The 24,157-nt window shown below is 43.9% G+C and overlaps 1 protein-coding gene across 1 annotated transcript in view; it reads right to left on the bottom strand.

Annotated features, from left to right (window-relative positions):
• TSN (translin) overlaps positions 1-22,715 on the bottom strand; it is a 39,126-nt gene extending 16,411 nt beyond the window's left edge. The window contains exons 1-4 of the mRNA XM_086957442.1: positions 22,502-22,715; positions 19,653-19,746; positions 14,268-14,364; positions 4,525-4,640 (exon numbers count right to left, since the gene is read on the bottom strand). Of these exons, the coding sequence (XP_086813568.1) occupies positions 4,525-4,640; positions 14,268-14,364; positions 19,653-19,746; positions 22,502-22,567 (373 nt within the window). The 5' untranslated portion in view covers positions 22,568-22,715. The remainder of the gene's footprint in view (positions 1-4,524; positions 4,641-14,267; positions 14,365-19,652; positions 19,747-22,501) is intronic.
• Positions 22,716-24,157: the final 1,442 nt, after the last annotated feature.

Raw genomic sequence — 24,157 nt, 5'->3', positions numbered from 1 at the left:
GTAATGAGTTTATCTTTAATCTATTTGTAATGTTGCCTGGTGGTTAGAGAATGTGTATGCCCGCAGATCTATATCAAGTTATTTGTACGCAGGGGCCCCTTTTTTTGTAAAATATATGCTTTTCCACTAGTGCCAGCTGTGTCCCTGTCTGTGGCAGTTCGGGCTGAACTGTTCCCATTGGGTGCAGGGTCAAGACTGATTTGCATACAGCTGGGTCCAAACTGGAATGGCATGGTTAGCAAAAAAAGGATGGATTTAGGCCCAGATCTCTGTACCGTGGAGAATGTATGACATTCTACATTCTGTCCATCAATTGTTGTTTTGCATTTGTCACCCCGAGTGAGACGTGTATGCCCAGACCTGGGTCTTGTGCTCTCCATGCCACTGGAGTCAAGCTATCCTGTCTGATGAGGGCTGAAAGCCCGAAACCAGTCATAGGATGCTTGTTTCCAGTCCAGGGAGGACCTGGACTGGCAGTTCGGGCTGGACTGTTCCCATTGGGGCCGGGTCAATACTGATTTGCATACGGCTGGGTCCAAACTGGAATGGCATGGTGAGCAAAGAAACGATGGATTTAGGCCCAGATCTGTACTGGGGTGAATGTATGAAATTGTTCTGCATTCTGTCCATCAATTGTTGCTTTGCACCTGTCGGTGCTGCCATCGCTTGGCAGGTGGGATCTGAGAGCAGTCCACAAGCAGATACTGGAGGCAGGACACCTCCATCCTGGTACTGGCCTGAATCAGTCCAGCTATATGAAAGAACATTGGGTGGCTGGCGGTATGTAACTGCTGAGTCCAGATGATGTTGGGTGATTATGACCACCTCATCATTTCCCAGGAGCCCCTACAGGAGTTCAGGTAGGTCACAAAGCTGGTCAATGCAGCTGGGGGTGTGGTAAGAAAAGCCCCCAGTTCAAGAATGTTGGAGACCTGGTGACTCTGGCTGAGGCAACCTCATCACTATGATCACCATGCTGCAAAAACTGTACTGGGTAAGCAGGGAAAAGTTTCAGAGAATGCTGGAGATTAGGGAGAGACTTAACTCCCTTGTGGTTGTGCTGTGATTTTTGTCAATTAGTACATACTGCACCTCTCAACTTGATGGAAGTAGTTGTACTGTTCATTCTTACTGATGCTGAAGCGAAGAGTATAGCTCTAATGGGCTCAGCAGTAGTGTTAACGACCTGTTCACTTGGACCTTTACTGTGCATATGGCAGTGATAGTGGCTGGCATTGGGATCCAGTAGCAAACATACTTTAAATTCCAATTATAAACCTAAATATGTGAAATGTTGATGGTCATTGCATTTGTAATTCTTTGGTAATGGAGCACGGTAAAATGGGCACACTGGAAATATGCCTAGAGACTTAAAAGGGAGCCCCTGTGGACAAGCCCTCGTAAATGCTGGCACAACCCGCAGAAGTGAACTAAAACGAGTACCACAGTGGCCACCACTGGCACAAATTAATCCTGTAATGAAACACAAAGCAAAAAATAAATAAAGCAATGTTCCAACACTAAAATGTGAACAAGCTATAATACAAAACCTACGACCCATCATCGCAGGCTTTTATTTATAGAAAGTAATAGTGGAAAAAAACCATCTCCCTGACTCTCCAGCTCAGGGCTCTTCACTGGTGTGGATCAATGTTCTTTGACATTGGTTAGACTCAACTCCAAACAGCAGTGAAATGCTTTACAGAAAACATTTTTACATGGCTGGAGCACCTCAATCACGTAGTTCTGTATGCAGACCAGTGGTGTAAGTGGGATCCAGTTAAGGATAAATAAGATTTAAAAGAATAGGATTTGGGAGGGATCAAGGAATAGGAAATGTATTTGGTACACAGCACACTGTACACCAGTTTTTTTTACATACTTGCATAACACATTTACAATTGATGCATACAACTAACACTTCCATAGAAGCATGATCTTGGTTAATAGCCAAAGCAGGTAATAAAATCCAGGTTTTCATGTGCAATTTCGCCAGGTGACTACTCACCTACGACCCACAAGAATGCAGTTAGGAAACCTTTCCCACAAAGTGTCTGACTAAGTAATTAATAACCTACATGCCTTACAACTATGCAGGCTGAAGCTGAACTCAGACAAGACTGAGGTCCTCATCCTCGGCCCCACTCCCTCAGCCTGGGACGACTCCTGGTGGCGAACAGCACTAGGAACGGCCCCAGAACCAACCGACCACGCACGCAACCTGGGGGTCATCCTGGACTCCCCCCTCTCCATGACCAGGCAGGTTAACGCCGTCTCCGCCACCTGCTTCAACACCCTCCGAATGCTCCGCAGGATCTTCAAATTGATCCCCCCCCCCGACACAAGAAGAACCGTCACCCAGGCCCTGGTCAGCAGACTGGACTACGGGAACGCCCTCTACGCAGGAACAACAACCAAGCTCCTGAGACGGCTGCAACGCATCCAGAACGCCTCGGCATGACTGATCCTCGATGTCCCCCGATGCAGCCACATCACACCCCACCAGAGAGGCCTGCATTGGCTCACCGTCAACAACAGGATCACCTTCAAACTCCTCATCCACGCACACAAAGCCCTACACAACGCCGGACCATCATACCTCAACAACCGACTCAGCTTCCACACACCCACCCACAGCTTCCGCTCTGCTAACCTCGCCACTGTTCCACGCATCCGGAAAACCACAGCCGAGGGCAGATCCTTCTCCTACCTCGCCGCCAAGACCTGGAACACCCTCCCTACCAACCTACGTCAGACCCAGGACCTGCTGGCCTTCAGTAGACTTCTCAAGACCTGGCTTTTCGATCAGTAGCAGCCCCCCCCCAGCGCCTTGAGACCCTCACAGGTATATAGCGCGCTTTACAAATGGTAATGATTGATTGATTGAAAGAACGAACGAAAGCAGAACAAGCATAACTAGACTACTATGATTTCCTCATAGGCAAGATGCAAACCTCAGAATATTCAAAGATATAGTAAATGTAGCAGTGAGTTATCATTTGAGTTAATTAGTCCATCACCCACCTAGAACCCACACTCAACTACACGACATTGCCAAGACAGAAAAAAAAATACGAAATAGCCGACTAACTGCCATAAGTAAAAGACATCAGAATGAAATAATCTTTCCCTTTTATGATGAAAGTAACAGTGATAGAGAATAGAAAAGAATGCAAAGCAACTAGAGATCCTTATGGATTCCAGCTTATTTTCTATCACAATATATGTGCATAAATTACAGAAGTCACTAGCAACTCCTCAATAGTTCCCAGGCTTAAAACCGGTGCACTCAAGGCACCCCATAGCAGGGTCCATGGGGACCACTGGTTGTAATCCAGAGGGGAGAGATGGACTACCAAAGGCTCAAATAAAGTGGACTAGAGAACTCCAGAGATGGGTAGTGGCTCAGTGCGCAGCACGGAAAGCACCGAGTGGCACTATATAATCCGCTCACCAGACCATGACGTAGGAGACCACACTTGAAATTTCAGCTAGCAAGACCCTTAGAATTGTAGAAACACTTTATAAGCAGTACTGCCCCAAAGCACACTGAAGCCTTTATTATGAGTGGCCTGATGAATAAGTTGGATTTCCCCAAACACAAAATTACCAATACTGTGGGTACTGACAACTCCAGTGGTGGGGAAAATCTGGCTCGTAACAAGCTCCACCTTGACAGACCTTTAGCAAAAAAAACATTTGTGAGTAATTCCGGGTCTGACTCCCCTGGAAATTCTACATTTTTCCCAGTTCTTTCACGCAGAGATTTCAGCAATTTTTAATGGGCAGAATCTCAAGGTTGATATAAAGAGATTTGTGGTTTTGCAGCACATCTCATCATTTCGATGGGGCAGGTAACTGCTGTTACTTCACCTCCACTGGTGTTGCTCATGGAGTGCGGACGTGGAAGGTCAAAAGAAAAAAATTTGAGAATTGGCAAAATAATGTTTAAATAACAAAAGTTTTAAATACAACTTTGCTATGTTCCCCCAGGCCTGCCAAACGCTACATAGCCATGACAACCTATTTCGAAAAAAGTTGCATTTTTTTACATTTAAATTGAAAATCTAAAATAAAACTACAACCAAGTAAAGACTGACTAATTGTGCCACAAAAGATGGGAGTTTTTATCTTTCCCTAACTTAAATTAGCTAAGGAAAATTATTTTGTATGCCTATGAAAACAAAATTCAAAGTTTGAATAATTTATCAAAAACTGAACCACAAAAAAAATATGCTATAACAATTTAGTCAAAAACTAAGCACAATTATCCACGCAAAACGAGTTTAAATTAAGAACATCCCAGTAGGACTGAAAATATAGGAGATTGCTGGCATGCAAATGTCAAACGTGCATGAGAATGGGGCACAAGAACCAGTTTTTCATCATTTTGGCATGATTTACTTACGGATGATTTTCTCCAAAAGCAGACTCTTGCGCCACCACTTCAAACAGGTAACAAAATGATCTTTGTAACAGGACGCTACATAGCGCTTGTAAAGAAGGGCATCTCTCAAAACTTACTGCCAAGAATGTCTGCTACAGCTTCTCGTGTTACAAGTTCTTCCGTCTCTAGGTAGATGAGAAATGCTGCCAGGAAAACCAGGCGCTGCAAGACGAACCTCCAGTGCTCATGAAACCTGCATTCGACACAGGCATTGTAGATTAATCATTTAAAACAGATGGAAGGTTATAGCTTTGGATTTCACTTTATCTTAACTGTAAGGATAAATGAAAATATTCTTCAAATCACAGTCATTTTAACTCCATTTTATTTAAGCCATTGCTGTACTTGTTATGAGCAATACAGGCACTGACAAAGGTGCTGCTAAATAAATGGGTGAGCACGTACAAAGAAGCATGGCAATCTTTCCCCTTCAAAGGTTTTCTTGCAAAACATAAGTGAAAAATCCAAACACCTCTATTAACTAACTTTCATACCAATACCTTTGATTATCTACTCATGAGAATCAGCGAGATCCCAAACTCTTTGGAAATCACAGGTGATTACTTTAAATGTCTGCTTTATAATCAAACAATTGTTGTTGGCATGAAGTGGCTTGCCTTACATAACTGTTGGTAGTGCTTGCATCTGTTTAAAAGCAAGCACAATGTCACTAAGCACAACACAATTCCTTTTTGTTAATAGGTATAATTATACCTTCATCAGTTCTCAATGCAGACATTAATACAAATCATAATGAAGACTTGTCCTCCCTTAAATCTTTTATAATACCCTTATTCCAATATTATCCAAAGTTAAATTATTGAGCTGCATGTTCATTCCTGTGAAGAAGTAAACACTGCTTGCACCACATACGTGTATCATTCATTCAGCCCCTTAATTGCCTCAGTACATCATCCCATTACCGGCAGTCACCTGTATCTAAGAAATGGACGACTCCAACCCAGTGGGCACTCATACCCTAAAGGTATTTACCAACACAACGTTGCAAGGGTTGCCAAAAGACAACTCTTTAGAATCTGGACCTGGGTAGAGTTTAAAATTGGACAAAATAGCTTGTTGAGCCATTGATATCTAAGGTGGGACTTTAACTAATAATGCACAAATGTAAATTCGATTTAATCAACTATCACCTTGACCATTAGAAATCTAAAGACTAAACATTTACCCATTACTACTACCCCTTTGACATATGCCTGCCCCTCAAGGTGGGAACCTCCCTTTAGCACATTTACTCCTAGTACAGTAACATTTCCCACTATTGTGAAGATCAAACCATAGCTGTAGAACGTAACCTTGATTAGGACAATCCTGCCTCTTGGAATAAACTAGTCCCAATTAGTTGACAGGGTTCACTGGTACGTAGTACAAAATATGCCAATTTTGCATGTAGCAGTACAGTGTTAAATTAGTACTGCAATACCCTGGGAACATAATTGCCACTCATTTACCCACCTTTATAAACTCATCGACTAGGAGTTACACACAGAATTGATGTCGTTGTTCATTTCCCAACATACGACGCAAAGATCACCACCAAACCTCGAGGCAGCGGTCCAAAATAGTACATTCATGTAGACAGAAACATACAATTACGAGCAAGGTAAAAGATACACATCTTACTTGCATTTTTGGTGGATGATTGAACTTTATAAAATTACAGATGCACTATTAAAAACAGTCCCATGTATTGAATTTTGGAGAGCCTCTCCTATTTCATAGGAGGAGACCGAGACAGTTGTGGGAAAATGTACATGTAGGAAAGGGAGATGGATGAGGAGGTTTGAATGACCTGCGATACCATAGTAAGCTGCTGTATAAACACCCAAAATTTGATATTTGTGGTGCAGGTAAAATAGACTTGAAAACCTGAAGGGGTCGAGACCAGAAGTTCCAAATGACGTACCAGAGAAAATGAGGTTAGGATCGAAGAAATGGGGTTAGTCAGAAAGCAAAAAAATTAAGTCGGTTAGTCCTCTTTCCCTAAAGCTGACATCATTGCAGAATGTGTGTCAAGTGTGAATGAAAACACATGGATGAAGAGGAAGAGAGACAATATCTCTACACACAGACTCAGCGAAATAGATGGGACTACACCAACTCCCATTTTTTTCAATAGCTTTTATGAGCAGTAGGAAATAGGCTTACTGAGACTGAGTTAATGGGATACATTTGAGAGCTAGTTAGGCAGGGCTTTCTATATCTTGGTAAGAAAGACCGAAGTGGATGAATATGTTCTAAAGGATATTTTGGGAGATTATCCTCCACTTGCTCCCCCCTGCAATGCTATACTTATTTTTTTTAGGATCCTTGGGAAGGAATTGAAAAACAGCCCATTTCAACTTTTGCACTGGAGGTAATTTGGAAAGTTTGTTAAATGTCCACACAGTTTCTGGCAACACCATGAGGCTATGCACTCAGAATAGTGTCAAGCTTAATAATAAATAGTCTAGCACAATGGCCCCCCGAGGATTCACTCGAAATGGTGAGTTCAAAGTTTATATATGAATCAATAAGGTGAATGAATTCAATCTTTTGCAACAGGCATTTAGTCAGAAAAAATAAATAATCATAGGATTACAAAGAAGTTTATTTTCAATATACACCTTTAATCACGTGTGCAATAGTTATTTGTTTTACAAGGTGAACCATGATACAATTTAAGCTGGTGGTGCAGTGGTTTATTATTTATATAGAAAAAGCGCTCAGCTACCCCCAGCGGGGGTGTTCCGGCGCCAAGGCAGGCGGCAGATGCAGGTAACAGAAAGGGGCTAAGGGCTAGAAAACAGCAAGGTCTTCAGGACACGTCAAAAGATAGTTTCAGACTCTGCCATACACAGAGAAAGTGGCAGGCTGTTCCAGGTTTTGGCCGTAATGACTGTAAAGCAGAGATTTCCAAACTGTGTGTCCCGACACAGTACTGTGTCGCCTGTAAATGGTGGGTGTGGCGTCACGGGCACTTAGCACTGCTGCTAATTAAGAGGCATTCCTAGACACTCTGCTCTATGGGGGCCGGGCGATTCACAACAAAGCCCCATTAACAAGTAAATGGTCTTTTAAAGACCCGTGAAGTGCTCGGGTGGGTTGTGTCTGTGCCTGGGAAGCTGGGGTGAGGTGAGGTGACAGAGGGTGACAGATAGAGGGAGGGAGACAGAGGGAGGAGGGCAAAAGAGAGAGGGAGACAGACAGAGGGTGGAGGGCAACAGAGAGAGGGAGGCAGACAGAGGGAGGGAAGGAGGCAGACAGAGGGGGGGGCAGACAGGGGGGAGGAAGGAGGCAGACAGAGGGGGGGGAAGGAGGCAGACAGAGGGGGGGAAGGAGGCAGACAGAGGGGGGGAAGGAGGCAGACAGAGGGGGGGGGAAGGAGGCAGACAGAGGGGGGGAAGGAGGCAGACAGAGGGGGGAAGGAGGCAGACAGAGGGGGGGAAGGAGGCAGACAGAGGGGGGGGAAGGAGGCAGACAGAGGGAAGGAGGCAGGGGGATGCAGAGGGAAACCATAGGAGACAGAGAGGGAGGGAAAGCATGGGAGACAGAGACACAGGGAGAGACTCTGGGGTAGATGGAGATGGAGAGAGAGACAGAGGGGGGGAAACCATAGGAGACAGAAAGGGAGGGAAACCATGGGAGACAGAGAGACATAGGGAGAGACAGAGGGAGAGATTCTGGGGTAGATGGAGAGAGAGAGAGAGAGAGACAGAGGGAGAGATTCTGGGGTAGATGGAGAGAGAGAGAGACAGAGGGAGAGATTCTGGGGTAGATGGAGAGAGAGAGACAGAGGGAGAGATTCTGGGGTAGATGGAGAGAGAGAGAGAGAGAGACAGAGGGAGAGATTCTGGGGTAGATGGAGAGAGAGAGAGAGAGAGAGACAGAGGGAGAGATTCTGGGGTAGATGGAGAGAGAGAGAGAGACAGAGGGAGAGATTCTGGGGAAGATGGAGAGAGAGAGAGACAGAGGGAGAGATTCTGGGGTAGATGGAGAGAGAGAGAGAGAGAGAGAGAGGGAGAGAGGGAGAGATTCTGGGGTAGATGGAGAGAGAGAGAGACAGACAGAGGGAGAGATTCTGGGGTAGATGGAGAGAGAGAGAGAGAGAGAGAGAGAGAGACAGACAGAGGGAGAGATTCTGGGGTAGATGGAGAGAGAGAGAGAGAGAGAGAGAGAGAGAGAGAGAGACAGAGGGAGAGATTCTGGGGTAGATGGAGAGAGAGAGAGAGAGAGAGAGAGAGACAGAGGGAGAGATTCTGGGGTAGATGGAGAGAGAGAGATAGAGAGAGACAGAGGGAGAGATTCTGGGGTAGAGGGAGAGAGATGGAGAGAGGGGGAGAGAGGGAGAGAGATGGAGAGAGGGAGAGAGATGGGGAGACAGAGAGAGGGGGAGACAGAGAGAGGGGGAGACAGAGAGAGGGGGAGACAGAGAGAGGGGGAGACAGAGAGAGGGGGAGACAGAGAGAGGGGGAGACAGAGAGAGGGGGGGAAGACAGAGAGGGGGGAAGACAGAGGGAGGGGAAGACAGACAGGGGAGGCAGACAGAGGGAGGGGGAGACAGACAGAGGGAGGGGGAGACAGACAGAGGGAGGGGGAGACAGACAGAGGGAGGGGGAGACAGACAGAGGGAGGGGGAGACAGACAGAGGGAGGGGGAGACAGACAGAGGGAGGGGGAGACAGACAGAGAGAGGGGGAGACAGACAGAGAGAGGGGGAGACAGACAGAGGGTGGTAGTCAGAGGGAGGGAGACAGACAGAGGGAGGTAGTCAGAGGGAGGGAGACAGAGGGAGGTACAGACAGATGGAGGGAGACAGGGGGAGTGAGAGAGAGAGGGAGACGTTAGCGAGAGGGAAAGAGGGAGAGAGGGGGATAGAGAGAGAGGGAGGGGGGAGAGAGAGGGAGGGAGGGGGGAGAGAGAGGGAGGGAGGGGGGAGAGAGAGAGGGAGGAAGGGAGGGAGGGGGGAGAGAGAGAGGGAGGGAGGGGGGAGAGAGAGAGGGGGAGGGGGGAGAGAGAGAGGGGGGAGGGGGGAGAGAGAGAGGGGGGAGGGGGGAGAGGGAGGGAGGGAGGGAGGGGGGAGAGAGAGAGGGAGGGAGGGGGGAGAGAGAGAGGGAGGGAGGGGGGAGAGAGAGAGGGAGACAGAGAGAGAGGGGGAGACAGACAGAGGGAGGGGGAGACAGACAGAGGGAGGGGGAGACAGACAGAGGGAGGGGGAGACAGACAGAGGGAGGGGGAGACAGACAGACGGAGGTAGTCCGAGGGAGGTACAGACAGATGGAGGGAGACAGAGGGAGTGAGAGAGAGAGGGAGACAGTTAGAGAGAGGGAAAGAGGGAGAGAGAGGGAGAGAGAGAGAGAGAGAGAGAGAGGGGGAGGGAGGGGGGAGAGAGAGAGGGAGACAGAGAGAAAGAGGGAACGAGGGAGACAGGGAGAGAGAGGGAGACAGGGAGAGAGAGGGAGACAGAGAGAGAAGGAGAGAGGGAGACAGAGCGAGGGGGAGACAGAGAGAGGGGGAGACAGAGAGAGGGGGAGCAAGACAGGGGGAGGGAGACAGTTCGAGAGAGAGGGAGAAAGGGAGGGAGAGGGAGAGATGTGTGTATGCCGGGTCTGGTGGCTCAGTGGACAAAGGTATCCGCTGCAAGGGCCTGTGTTCAACCTCATGGTCTCAAATTTGCTTGAAAATTCACCATTTGAAGAAAAAAAAAAAAAAGAAGAAAATTCACCATTTGCCCACTTTTGTTTCAAAATGTTCTTCCGGCGCGAGAAGCCCCTTAAGTGGTTCGGGCTCTGCCTTACTGAGTCCCAAAATGATACATCTCCAAAAAGTGTGTCACAAACATGAAAAGTTTGGAACGCTGTGCTGTTAAGGCTCTGCCACCCATTTTAGACCGTCCGAAACGGGGAGTCGCCAAGAGGCGGAGATGATTCGATCTAAGGGTATGTTGGATTGGGAGTGCTCAAGTCGAGCTCTAAGATACGCTGGACCGTGACCCTGAAGCGCTTTAAAAGCCAGGACATCCTTGAATTGAATGCGTTTGATCACAGAAATGCCAATGGAGCTTCTTCAAATGGCGATATAGGATTTTGCATACCAGCCTAGCCGCCGCGTTTTGAACAATCTGCAGGCGTCTAATCAAATATGCTGGTGCCCCCACATAAAGGTTATTTGCATAGTCGAGATGTGAGGTGATCAAGGCATGAATAACGGTCCGCCGGGAATCTAGAGGTAGAAAGTGAAGGATTTAGCGGAGCAAGTGCAGTTTACAAAAACAGGATGAGGAAACCTGGTTAATTTGAGATTTGCAAGATAACTCATTATGAAACTAGAATCCGCGGTTCCTAGCAGAGTCCACAGGTTTGGGTGGGGGGGGGGGGGGGAGGTGGGGGGGTTGAGCTCAGATGGCCACCAGAGCAATGGAGGAGGGTTTTTTTTTTTAAATTAAAAAAACAGAACCTCGGTTTTGTCGGAGCTGAGCTTAAGGGTGTTCAGTGACATCCAGGTGGAGATATGACACAAGAAGCGTCTGAAATTTGCAAAAGCTGCTTCAGAATGATCTTTAAATGAGAACACCAGTTGTGTATCATCTGCATAGGTAATCACCCTAACCCTGAAAGAGTCTACTAGTGCTGCTAAAGGGGAGAGGTAGACATTGAATAAGAGAGGGCTCAGAGCAGAACCCAGGGGGACCCCACAGCTCAAAAGTTTCTCCTCTGAGACGAAAGCCTGAAGAGAGACTTGTTGATTGCGGCTGCTAAGTTAGGATCAAATCCAGGTTAAGGGGGTGCCCTGGATCCCCAGGCTGTAAAGTCTCTCTAACAGGATCGAGTGAGAGACCGTGTCGAAAGCCTCAGACAGGTTGAGAAGCATAGCTGCTTTTCCTAAATCCACGCATTCGCAAACAGTCTCAGAGACTTCAAGGAGGGCAGTCTCAGACTGGGAGTAGTGGAAAAGATGGCGGGATTCGAGATAACTTGGCAGTTGTTGCTGAACTAATTTTCCCAAAACTTTGGCTGGCGCTGGTAGAAGCGAAATGGGTCGATGATTTGCAGGTGAGAATTCTTTTCATGAGAGGTATCGATGGAGATAGGGTGAAAGAAAGTGCATCGCTGTTAGCCGCTCCAGTGCCTGGGATAGGGGCGAGTGATGATGGGGCTAAGGTTGAATATATATCAAAAATGTTATCGTAGAAGAAATCCGATAAACCATTACAGAAATCCTGAGAGGGAGGAACTGTACTCGAAATGGCAGACAGCTTGGTGAAATTTTTAACTATTTGAAAGAGAGTTTTTGATGAATTATCAGTGATATGAACTTTATTGATGAAGTTCTCTCTCATCGCAGAGCGCTTAAGTTCATGAAAATTCTTTATGCCAGCTTTATAGACTGATTTAGCAGTGACATCATAAAGTGATCTCCACTGCGCTCATGTTTCTTAAAGCGGCTTTACTTGGCACGCAGTACTGGGGTAAATCAGGGGGCTGATTGTTTTTGTCTTGAGGAATTGATAGGTTTAAGAGGGGCAACAGTATTAAGGGCCGAGGAGAGCCAGTTATTGAAGTTAGACACATATAGCTCAGGGTCACCAGCCAACTGAAGGGGGGGAGGGTTTGAGGAAAGTGCAGGCGTTATAGAATTGCAAGTCATTTTGAACCCATTCCTACTGTTATTCTGGGTCGTGTAAGAATTAGCCAAACAAGGGGGTTATTTCCATGCTAAATGGGATTAAGAAATGGTCCGACCATGTAAGTGGAACGGGAGAAGCTGTGACCAAATTAGGGTTGTTAGAAAAAAGTAAGTCAAGCGTATGACTGGCCCGATGGGTGGGGCCGCTAACCAGCTGGGTCAGATTAAGGCCATCCAATGTTTCTAGAAGCGGGACGCTTTAGTACAATGAATATCATCTACATGTAAGTTGAAATCTCCGAAGATCATGTAGTGGGGATGCTTAAGCGACAGGTCAGCAACTATATTGTAATGTTCTAATAGATGCGAGGGGGGGGGGATTTAGGCGGTCTATAGATTAGGTGGTTGTGGTATATAAAAGGGAGTTACTGTTCAATGCAGGGGTGAAAATCTACCTAGCAAAAAAAATAAAATCCCTATGTGTTCCTTCGATTATTTTTAATTTATGTAAAGGAATCATAATTGCAAAGGGTTGAATATAATTCCCTCCCAGCTACAGATATAAGTATAAACTTAAGACTCATCATTCAGAGTGAATCACCAGAGACCACTATCCACTATTCTGGATTATTCTATAAACCCAGGTGGCAAGTCCTGTTTTAGCTGTACTTGGCTTAAAAACAGGAGCATAAGAGAGGCTTGGTCCCACTGATGCCTATATCACAAATTATTGTCTTTTAAAACCCATATATCTCAATTTGGGTCTACTACTTTCTAACTGCTGCCAGAGGCTTGTATACCAGCATTCCCTCTATGCCAATTTTCTAAGCAGGTGTCAGGTCATTACAGTGTGACAAAATTATCAGTGTACTAAAGCAAAGGGTGAAAAAAATAAACCTGAAAAAAATATTGGAAGACAAAAACTGAAGGTGCGGACAGGTGAGGGAGAGTGTTTGGTTTAGTTAATTCTTTGTGTAAAGCTTGGTTTTGGGTCACGGAAGCACCAAGGGTAACAGTTAGGGTATGGGTGTAACTTAAGCTGATGGCAAGTGGGGGTAAGGAATAGGGTACTCTGATGGATAGGAATTATTAAAGGGAAAGGTTACATGTTAAGGTTTAAGTCAGCGTTAAGATTGTTTTTAGGGAAGATGCAGATTAAAGATAAGGTGAGTTTTAAGTACATTTGGAAAGGAACACACAAGTAAGGTCACCTTCCCGGTCCATTTTTTAATAAAAAAATAAGTCACATTGAATGCAGTATTCACATTTTTGGCAATTGTTGGCCACAGGTTTAAAAAAAATAAGATTTGAGATAGGACCCTCTGATTTTTCACTCCTAGGTTATATTATGCATGTTATGTATTCCCTAAACATAGTTTCCGTCTCTGATGCAGCAAAATTAGTGTGTTGAAGAAAAGGCCTTTGGCTTTGCATTTGGTGGGTATGCCAGGGAACATTTCCCTACACCTAGACTGTGACTCAGAAAGACGTTTAGAGAACTAAGGCAGACAAGAAATTCTCTTTTAAAAAAGTATGCCTTGAGAGTCAGCAGAGCTCGTCTCTGCCTTTCAAACTATTAACCTCTTTCGTTTCTTCTCCACAGAAGGGATCCTATGCAAAAATATAGAAAATTACAAGAATTCATTGCACAAAGTAAAAAAAAAATCCAGAAGTCACAAACACACAAGAAAAAAACTCCAGTGCACAGACAACCCAGTTCCACTCTTCTTTGGGTGGTGGGGAAAAGAGATGAACGAAACAGAGTACTTTTAGAAGACAGACCAGTATGGACTGATGAAACGGTAGCCCTCAAATTTGCTCTCAAACGCTCTATTCATAATTTTGGAGCACCTTGCAATAAGGCCCAAAGTTCATAACATTTTGGTAATGTCGCCGACCCAGAAGGAGAGCTGAGAGATCAAGGATCCCTCACCATCAAGTTATGCTGTTCACAGATATAAAATTAGAATTACACCAAATAAAATTGAGAAGGCTGTATGGATAATCAAACTAAGAAGTTTCATCCCACAGTGCAACACTTGTAGCATTCAGTAGACATGCTTGCAACGGGTGACTGAACTTGGAAAGCTCAAATGTTAAATCCAACAGTTTTTTTTTTGTTTTAAACGGACTTCAGTATTCTTCATTACAAGACAAACAGCTGAAGTGTAAATGGCGCTTTTCCCGTTTTTACTTACTTATAATACTGGTCAGCAGGGAACTTCGTCTTGAGAGTGGCCAGTTGTATCTTCACTGTGCTGAAATGTTCTCGGGCTTTCAAACACTTTGTGGGTACTTGGTAATAGAAAGGTGATACATACAAGCATGAACACACAGACCCGATTTGTTCATATCATTATACAGAAAAAGGATTCCAACCATTCATGTCAAACTACAACTATAATGTAAACACGTTTGGTGGAGTTAACCCGTGTTTATTGGGTTTAAGATAAGCACAATAGATATAAATATCATGCTCTAATGTTACAACTTATAAGCAATCGATGGAATGGAGAGTATGATAGCTACTTTACGCTGCAACAGCTATAACATTTATAAATGCCTTCTTTGTACAAGAGAAGGCAAACTATAAAATGTTGTCACTTCTGGTATTCAGGCCCTGCAAAGTACACTCCATGACACTTGCTTCATGATAGGAGACAATGATAACTTGATTTAGCATGGAAGTTATTGTAATTATAATACGCTTTTCAAAGCTTCTTGGAATTTTGCATTACGCAAGTTTGCATAACTTTATTTAAAAGCAAGTGCAACTTGCATAAAAAATAGAATGTCTTGATATAACGGCTTGAGACTGGTTTACACAGAAAAGGTCTCATCAAGAGACATTTTCTGCTCAAATCAGTCTCTTGATGGTTTATTGTGATATGTTTTTAGGCAAGTGAAAGCTTGCCTATAAAACGTCAATCTATCGGCAAACCACATTTCGCTTTGAAAGCATAATTTCACAAAGTTTTCATGGAAGAGCACCACACTGAAAGCCTTATCATGAGTTTGGCGGTCTGACCGCAGTAGCAGCCCACAACGCTGCTTGCCCAAAAACCGCTGCATTAAGAGTTGTTCACGGGGCTGGCGGTGGGGTCTGCTGGCTGTCTTGTCAGTCCTGCGGTGAGCTTCCCTTCCGCAATACAATGGTCGGACAGCCGAGCTCTCCGTGCTCGGACCGCCACTGCCAAACTCGTAATAAGGCCCTTAGTAACATCACCTCCAATTCTAGCTTCTCATACCGACTCTATGCTGATGCAATACACATCTTCTTATTCCCTACTCTCCCTCTGGTCCAGGAAGTTCCATGGCTATCTAAAAAGTCCACTTGCTCCCCTTAGAATATATCTCCATGATCAGGCCCATGTTTGTCTAACAATGTAGTTTTATAGAAAATAATCATATAAATAGCACCAGGCCAGGATTGAAATGATCTCCAGACTCAGGCAGAAGCTCCTGGTGGGAGAACGCTCTACCTCCCTACACATGTCCTATCTTGGGAGGGGGTGGGGGCAGCAGGGAAAATGTGATAAAGATAGAAAATCCATTCTATATGGCGTTTACATTCACAAACACAGGTAGCAGATTTGGATCAATGCCCAATTAGGGTAGGAGGTTTTGTTTGAGATGGTGGGTACCCTACATTTAACCGCACAGCTCAGTTGCGCCATTTTGGCCTTTATCCTTTCTTTTTACTCATCAATGTACTCTTTATATACTTTCTTCTTTTCCTTTTCTTTCAACATTCATTTAGGTAATCATCCACACGTGGAATTATACCATAATATTGCATTTTGCTCCGTTAATCAACACAAATTAATATGCAATTTATTAAAATAACAATTAGTATGAAATGAAATGTCATCAAAAAACACATGTCAAACAATGCAGCTAATCGCCCTCCAATATCTAAACAAACCAATGAATTTTGAACTTCCTCTTCCCCTGATCCTTTCCACTCCCTCCCTCCAATTCTACCAAACGATAAGCTTTTCCCTACTTGGTACCGTAATTAATTCCTCACAGTGCTGTTGGCCCCTTCAAAACATTTACCTCCTTACTCCTCCCTCTTCTCCAGTAACATTCACTCTACCCAGTGTGTGCTTAAATATTGCTTACATCTCCACTTTCTCGCCACCATCTAAACCAGTGGTCCCCAAACTTTTTTCGGCGGGGGCCACATCAACTTTACTTTCTGTGATGGGGGACTGGGGACAGTCTTATAACAGGAAATCATATGGGCCAAAGTGACAACCAGTATTATTGTGGAGATTATAATGACATTTTTTTGCAGCTGCTCTTCGCTGGGCCTTGGCGCCACCTGTTGGTTTAAAAAAAAAAAGTAATAGAAAGTCTTTTTGTGTTTATTTGAAGTACCACAGATACTCCTTTTATTTTATAGATATAGATTCGAAAATAAAAACACAAGCTGATGATAATTTTTTTGCCACACAGTGAAACAACATTAATACAGAATAATTGTAATAAACAGGCTGACTTTAGGGTGGTCCTGGAAGCATGCAGGCCCTTCAGGAATGGCAGATAAAAAAAACACAAGCAGCCTATCAGCAGATGACATGCTGCAGTCTCATTTTGTATTCGACATCACTGTTCAAGAAACATGTTGCCTATAAAAAGAACATTACTATACTGACATATTTTCATATTCATAGTTACTGAAATCAGCAGGGTTACCATATCAGTGTGAGCTGTGGGCTTGCTTCTGACTGGTGAGGAGATTGATGTCAGGTTCCATTCCAGTTACAGCCAGTCTCAGAGACTGATGCAGGTGTTGATCTGAGAGTCTTGATCTTGTCGGATTTTTTATCAGCTTCATGCGTGAAAAAGTTTGCTGACAGATATATGTGCTCCCAAAAACTGTGGACATCTTCATAGCGTGGTTTCTGATGTTGGGGTAGGTCTCGTTTGGGAGGGAAGCATAGTACTCTATGAGACAGTTGGGCTTGAATGCGTCTTTCAGCACATCACAGGTCTGCAAATCAGCTAGTTCAAATTCAAGAGAAAGCAGGGTGTCATTAATGTCGGCAGCAAAAGGATTCTGGAATATGCGAATTTCTTTAATGTGGGCATGAAGCTCACGGAACCGCATACTGAACTCCGCTCTCAGAGTATCCAGTGCGTCCTTGCACTTCTTGGTTGGAAACGGGACCGCTGGCTCCTCAGCTGAGAGGCTCAGAGTAGCAGGGAGATGGGTGAAGTCTTGTTTTTGCTTTTATCCATCAAGCAGCGCCATTTTAACCTCAAATGCTTTGACGTGGGAATACATGTCACTGATCAATTTTCCCTTGCCTTGGAGCTGTAAATTGAGGCCGCTTAAAATTTCTGTCACATCTGTTAAAAAGACAAGGTCCCATTTCCATTCTGTGTTGATCAGCTCTGGGACAGTTTTTCCCTTTGTCAGGAGAAAGGCGTTGATTTCGGGTAGCAGCTCGTGGAAGCGCTTCAAAACTATACCCTGGCTTAACCATCTGACTTCAGCGTGGTAAAGCACGTCTCCATAGGCAGACTCCAGCTCGGATAGAAAAGCTTGGAAATGCCTGTGTTTTAGTCCGTTTGCACTGATAAAGTTTATGCAAGACAACCAGATTCCAACTTGACAGATTCCCACTTCAGAACTTTGCTGCACAGTGCTTGCTGGTGAATCAGGCAGTGGACTTGTAATGGAGGGGTGAGACCTCGTTCCTCCATTTCGCTTTTTATAAGCCCCACTAGCCCCCGCGAAACACCAACCATACTCGGAGCACTGTCCGTTGTGATGCTAGCCAGCTTAGCCCAGTCTAAATCAAACTCTTCCATCGTTTGGCGTACTTTACTAAAAATATCCTCTCCGGTCGTAGTATCCGTGAGACTTTGTAGAGCTGCCAGCTCCTCGGACACTTCAAAAGTTGAATTACCTCCCCGAATAAAAATCAGCAGTTGTGCTGTGTCCTGCACGTCATTGCTCTCATCCATTGCCAATGCAAAACACTCCAAATATTTAGCTTTCTCTTTCAGCTGGACATGTACATTATGCCCCATTTCTTCAATTCGCCTGGTAACTGTAGATGCGGACAGACTCACCGCGTTCAGGGCATCTTTCTTGTCCGGACACACCTCCTCCGCGACAGCGTTCAAACACTTGACAAACTCCCCATCACTGAACGACTTTCCACAGCTTGCAATCAGTTTAGGCTACCTTGAAGCTGGCCCGAACGGATGACAGGTTGGCCTGAATTTGGCGTAGCATTGTACTCTGCTGGGCGGCAAATCCATTTTGTAGCTTAGCCACCTTGTCTCTCCTCATTTGGCCCAGCAAGTTAGCATACTGCCCTCCATAGCGGGTTTCATAGTGTCGGCGGATATTAAATTCTTAAAACATCGCCACTGTCTCTTTGCAGAATAAACAAACTGCCTTTTCCTTGCACTGAACAAAAAAATAGTTATCTGTCCACTGCTGTTTAAAAACTCTGCACTCTGAATCTATTTTCCGTTTCCCCAACAGTTTCGACATTTTGTCTGTCTTTCTTCCGTTCTTCTCGGACTGGTAGGGGAAGTAAGGGAGTCCTGATTACAATGGGAACAGATAAAGCCCTCTCTAGGTTTACTTCTTGTGCACATGTGGGTAACAGCGTTTACCTTGAGCTTAGGAACACCCAGTGAGTAGAAGTCGTCTATAGTGGTTAGTTAGAAAATAGCGCTCCCGTGTAGACACGAAAAAAGATAAGCGCCCCAGTGCATAATCCAAGCGCTCCAGCATGGTGTCCCAGGTATTCACATAAGCGCCCCAGCGCGTTGTCATGAACTGAAAGTAAAGCACTCCAGATAGCGCCCCAGCGTGGTGCCCAAACAAACAACCAAACCCCAAGTAAAGCGCTCCAGCGCGGTGTCAAAACAAATCCAGAATAGTGCTCCAGCGCGGTGTCAAAACAAACACAGAATAGCGCTCCTGCGCGGTGCAAAAGAACCTCAGTAAAGGTCGCAAACACACAGCCTCAGAAAACACTGTTCTTACTTGCGTAGAAGCAGGCAAAGGACAGGCATCAATCCGAAGCTCTGTGTTGGCGTGAACTTCTGTGTTAAGCGACTTCCTCCGGATGCACTGTGAGACGCCCCAGCGGTTTCCGGGCGCCTGGAACTGGACCGCCAACCGACTGCTACCTGGAAGTGAGGAATACGTGTCTCCGCATGAGACAAGAAGCAAAGGATTGTTTGGGATCGTTCAGTGGGCCACTCCAGTTGATTAGATGGGCCGGATGTGGCCCGGGGGCCGTAGTTTGGGGACCCCTGATCTAAACTATCATATAGATGGTGCTATCCCAAACCTCACGCATTCACAAGCTGATGAAATCACTACCTTTTCATCCCACCCGATCGACAACTGCAGATTTATACACCAAGAAGCCCCTCCCCACATACGTCCTAATTTTGTTATCAAGATTTTGGGTATTAGAATGTCTGCCTGTAAGAACAATACACCAGTAGTCCGCCCACGGACCCCCCAAAATCTCCTGCAGAATAGAACTGAATTAATTAATTTTGGTATGGAAAAAAGCTCCTAATTCAGGTGACAAACTTACTGTCTTTAAATCCAGCACCCTGATGAACCCCCTGCAATAGGGTCAGAATCTCTCTGGCAGTTTGCTCCAAAGTCTGGACAACTTTCCTTATTTCCTGCAACGAAAAAGTAAACAGTTACATTGGATGAGAGCAATAAGGTAGACGCTGGCAGAAATGGACATATTTTATAAATGTTACATTGCAGAGAGAAGAATGAAAAATGTTGGCAAAAGCAAATTGCTAATTCACACTGAGGGTGTCAAAACTGTAGGTGTATGCTACACGATACGTAGATGGTGGTACAGATGACGTGGAATACCACTATGTAAACTTGGTTACATTTCAATAGTAATAAGTACTTACACATCTCCGTTCTTATGCGATGTAAACTTTTCAGAATGCTTGAATGTGTATTTGGCAAAATGTTTTCAATTTGTTTTAAAGGGTTCACTTACCCATTACTTTTCGGTTTTTATTTCATAAACAGCCTGGGTTCACAATGACTGGATCCATGCTTAATCATCAAGATAACCAACAGGTAAATAAATGACTCATATTTATTTCACTTGAATATCGTCAAAATCTGGCACAGATCAGGAACAAATGTTGGGCATCCAGGAGGGCCAACGGAACGACCTTCCAAGCAGTTTTTATAGTCTGCTAATAATAAAACCTAATGCTAATTTTTGTGCTGTGTTAAAAAGGTAAGTACAATTTATTAACATTTTAAATTATCTAACAAGTGGTACAATACATTATAAAAACAAAATTATGACAACACAGGCTGCCAGGCAGCACATAGCGTACAGCTGTGCTACAGCTCGCACTTTCAGACCAGTAGCACAAAATGCTAAAAAATAAACATTTGGATGTTGGGAGGAGGCAATCAAATGGGAAAAAAGAGGGTACCTTTAAATGGGCAAAATGACTACTACATGCACTAACACCACTAAACATGCTGAATCTTGTTGATCTTAATGCAATTGTTTAATCACATATCACACAAGAGTTGATACTTCTAGGGCAGTCCTTCACAAACTTTTTAGAATCACAACCCACTTTTTAGTACGAAAAGCATCTGTGACCGAACTAGCTTTATTAGACATCAGGTGTAAACTTATTTTAAGAAAGCATCACGGGGTAGTGCATTGTTATTAGCGGACAGCACATTTTCCATTGAAATGGTCACTGAAAATGCGCAGACAGTTCTATAGATAAAACTAGATTGCACACAATGATAATGTGTGGAAATTGGGTTTCAGTAAATATATTTTTTAATTGTGCAACACTAAGTAAAATGCTTTGATTTGTTTTGATCGTATTTTTAAAAAAAATGTCATCACACTTCATAATTACAAAAAAATATTTTTACTTTGTTTTTTTCACTGCTGAATGTGTACAATTAGTTAATTTACAGGTATTTACATGTTGTTGCGCGCTGGAAAAAAAATGACATCCTTCCTTTACTTCATGTACTACAGCAGGATTGTAACATAATTCATTTTATGTTTATTTCTCTGACTGCACAGTGAGAGAAGTTTATAAACGTCAGTCTTCTGTGTTAAAAAATAAGCAGCAGAAGACATAGCCTGACATTTGACCTCTGTCTTTGAAACGCATCTAAAGTGACATGATAAATACAGACTTTAAAAGCATCTTAATGTATTGCCTGGATATGGAGAAACACTGTGTTAATGGGTTATTTACAATGTACTAGGTTTCATGAAGTGTGTGACTAACAAATGTGCTCTTGTTTTTGTAGGTTGTATGACAGAACATCACAGGTAAAAACATTGCATGCCTTTAAAACGCCTTTTTCACCTCGCCTTTTTTAGCACACATGCCATTACAAAGCATTATTAGTCTAACTGAGGTAAGTATTAGTAAGGTAAATATATATATATATATATATATATCTAAAAGTGTTATCTTTTTTGGGCGTGACCCCGCAAAGTCCCAGCCTTACCGCAAGTGCATGGTAAAGGCCTATACGTCTTAAAAACCTGCGTGCTAAAAAGGCGCTGCAATGTAAAAAATTGCGTTGTAAAGACTGTTTCTCGTTTTTTGTACAGCTGAAAAACAAGAACGGAATGGGATAGCTGCATCCAATGGTGTGGGTAGGGTTGTTCATTGTCTTAGGGAAACGGCCAGCATTGGAATTAAGTACTGGAGATATGGAAAACTTCCGAATTGCAAATGCAGCAGCATCCAAGATCACCTACTTTTAGATTTCCAACTGACCAGTGGTCAATCAGATATCCCCACGTAACAGGAACATTTTCTCGCTTTTGGGGTTTCAAACCATCATTTCTTCAGGAGCTGTACCTACCCAGCCGGACATCTGACATTGTTTTCCTCGTCTCCCCGTTGTGTTTGCTTTCCTCCCCTGCCTCAATGATTCCTTGGCTGCCTCCCCTTTTCCAGCCCTGCATGGAGCCAGTTACCTTTATTGTTTTTTTGTTTTCATTTTGTGTATCCCGTCATCCTGGGGATAATGCTATCAGCTTCTCTGCCCCCCCCCCCTCCCCCCTCCATCTCATGTCTCTACTTGGCTCCTGTAATTGATGCAACTATATAACCTGGAACTGGCTGATCCTCATGTAAAGCACTCCGATACCTCCGGGTCTAGCCAGCCCTATATAAAACTGAGCAAATAAAAAAAATATACGCTGTAGTTTAATGAATATGTTCACTTGATGTGAACCAAGGTCGCTAATAAAGCACGGAAAACGCACTAATTTCAACACAACTGTTTTCATTGGAGGCGCCGTTCTTACAAAAAAAGAGATCAATGTTGTCGCACTATCAGTTAGGCAGCAGTTAGCTGGCACCAATCCATAAAAGTAATGAGATCAGAGCTTGTGCCCACCTCTCGGACATCCTGGTCCACTGTGAGATAACCATGCAGGGCGACGAACTGCTCACTGACAGACATGACGACAGCAGGATCACGGAATGGAAAGAAGTGCGCAATTACAGTAAAAATCTCCGGTTGTATTCTATTGCAAGAGGTTCAGACACCACAGCTTCTCCCGCACTCCCAGATACCTGTCTCACAAGCCTTATATGTATCGCAAAGGCTCATGGGTAACAAATAAACATTTCTTGCCAACAACTACGCCATCTTGATACGGCGCCGGTATGTGTACATGTAAAGCAAGGACACGAAACTAATTTTTTTTAAAACAAGCAACGTATTAAATTCGATTAAATGTTTTTACAGTAATATATTTCATGCGAATTGGTGTTTAAAATATAATTGTTCATTATGTAAGGTAATGTTGCCGGTATTATTTGTGCATAAACACGTATAAGTAATAATATATGAAGAAAATAGAAACGAAAAAGTCGAGTGTTCCTTTTTTTGCCTGCAATTTTGTTGCTTTAAAGGGATTCGGGAATCGCAAATGGTCGTTTAGCCTAGAAAGCACCGACAAAGACCTGTTTGGCAATGTTCCTTTTAGCATTTTCCCATGAGCGACTTCGACCCGCTGCCCACGGATGTGCGAGAACGCGTCGGCCATGTTTGAGCCCTCAAGAGCCTGTCTTTTCGGGGATCGTACATGTTTGGTAAAATCTCTGCAGTAGCTTATTCAATGTAATGTACAAAACTAAATTATTTACAAACAGAATACGTGGTTATCGGTAAATTTATAGATTACAGCTGGTTAAGATTTGACAAATATTTATTATTTAATAAGGCGATATGTTTTCCTTCTCAATTGATGAAGGACGTTTTAAAATACAATACAAATAAAGTCGAATCTCGCTCTTGTATTATGCACCACTGGACTGCATTGAAATCCAATGATGTATATTCAAAGATGGCCGTTATACTTGTTGCAAAAGCAACAGAAGCCTCATGAAGCTATCTACCTTTCCGTAACTTATTTAAGAACCCTGGACTCCAGCCCTGAGTCCCTGACAATCTCTTTGTGGGCCTCGAGCCTTCAGATCCTCTTAGTCAGAAAGGTTTGTGATTAGATGTCACAGCGCAAGAGATCCAGGTGTTATCTCCATGCAGACACTTCATTTGGAAAGTCTCCTCTTCTAGACGTGTATTTGCCAGCTTTTTATTTATTTATTTATTTTATTTTATTTGTGCGTTTTTATATAGAGCGGACTTTACCCGAAAGTGTCAGAGCGCTTCACAATAGGAAACAGAGCTGATACATGAGAACATTACAAGTGAACAATATACAAAAGCAAACGTTACATTAAATGAGGCAATAATGACAATCGTGAGCCAACAAAATACAAGAGGTAGCAAACGGTGCATTACAAAAGTGATAATCGTGAACCAACAAAATACAAGAGGTAGCAAACGGTGCATTACAGGAGGAAGGAGTGACGTGTGCAGGTTACAAAAGCGTACAAAGTAAACATAGAGGTATAATACTGCAATATATGGAGGGCCCTCAGGCACAAGAACAAACGTTACGTGCAGGTATCGAAAATAAACAAATGTAAGAGGTAGAAAACAGTGTCTTACAAGAGAAAGTGACGGGTGCATGTTACATACGAG

The sequence above is a fragment of the Lissotriton vulgaris genome, chromosome 2_1, assembly GCF_964263255.1.
Source record: "Lissotriton vulgaris chromosome 2_1, aLisVul1.2, whole genome shotgun sequence".
Classification (NCBI taxonomy): domain Eukaryota; kingdom Metazoa; phylum Chordata; class Amphibia; order Caudata; family Salamandridae; genus Lissotriton; species Lissotriton vulgaris.
This window is presented reverse-complemented; position numbering and strand designations above follow the sequence as displayed.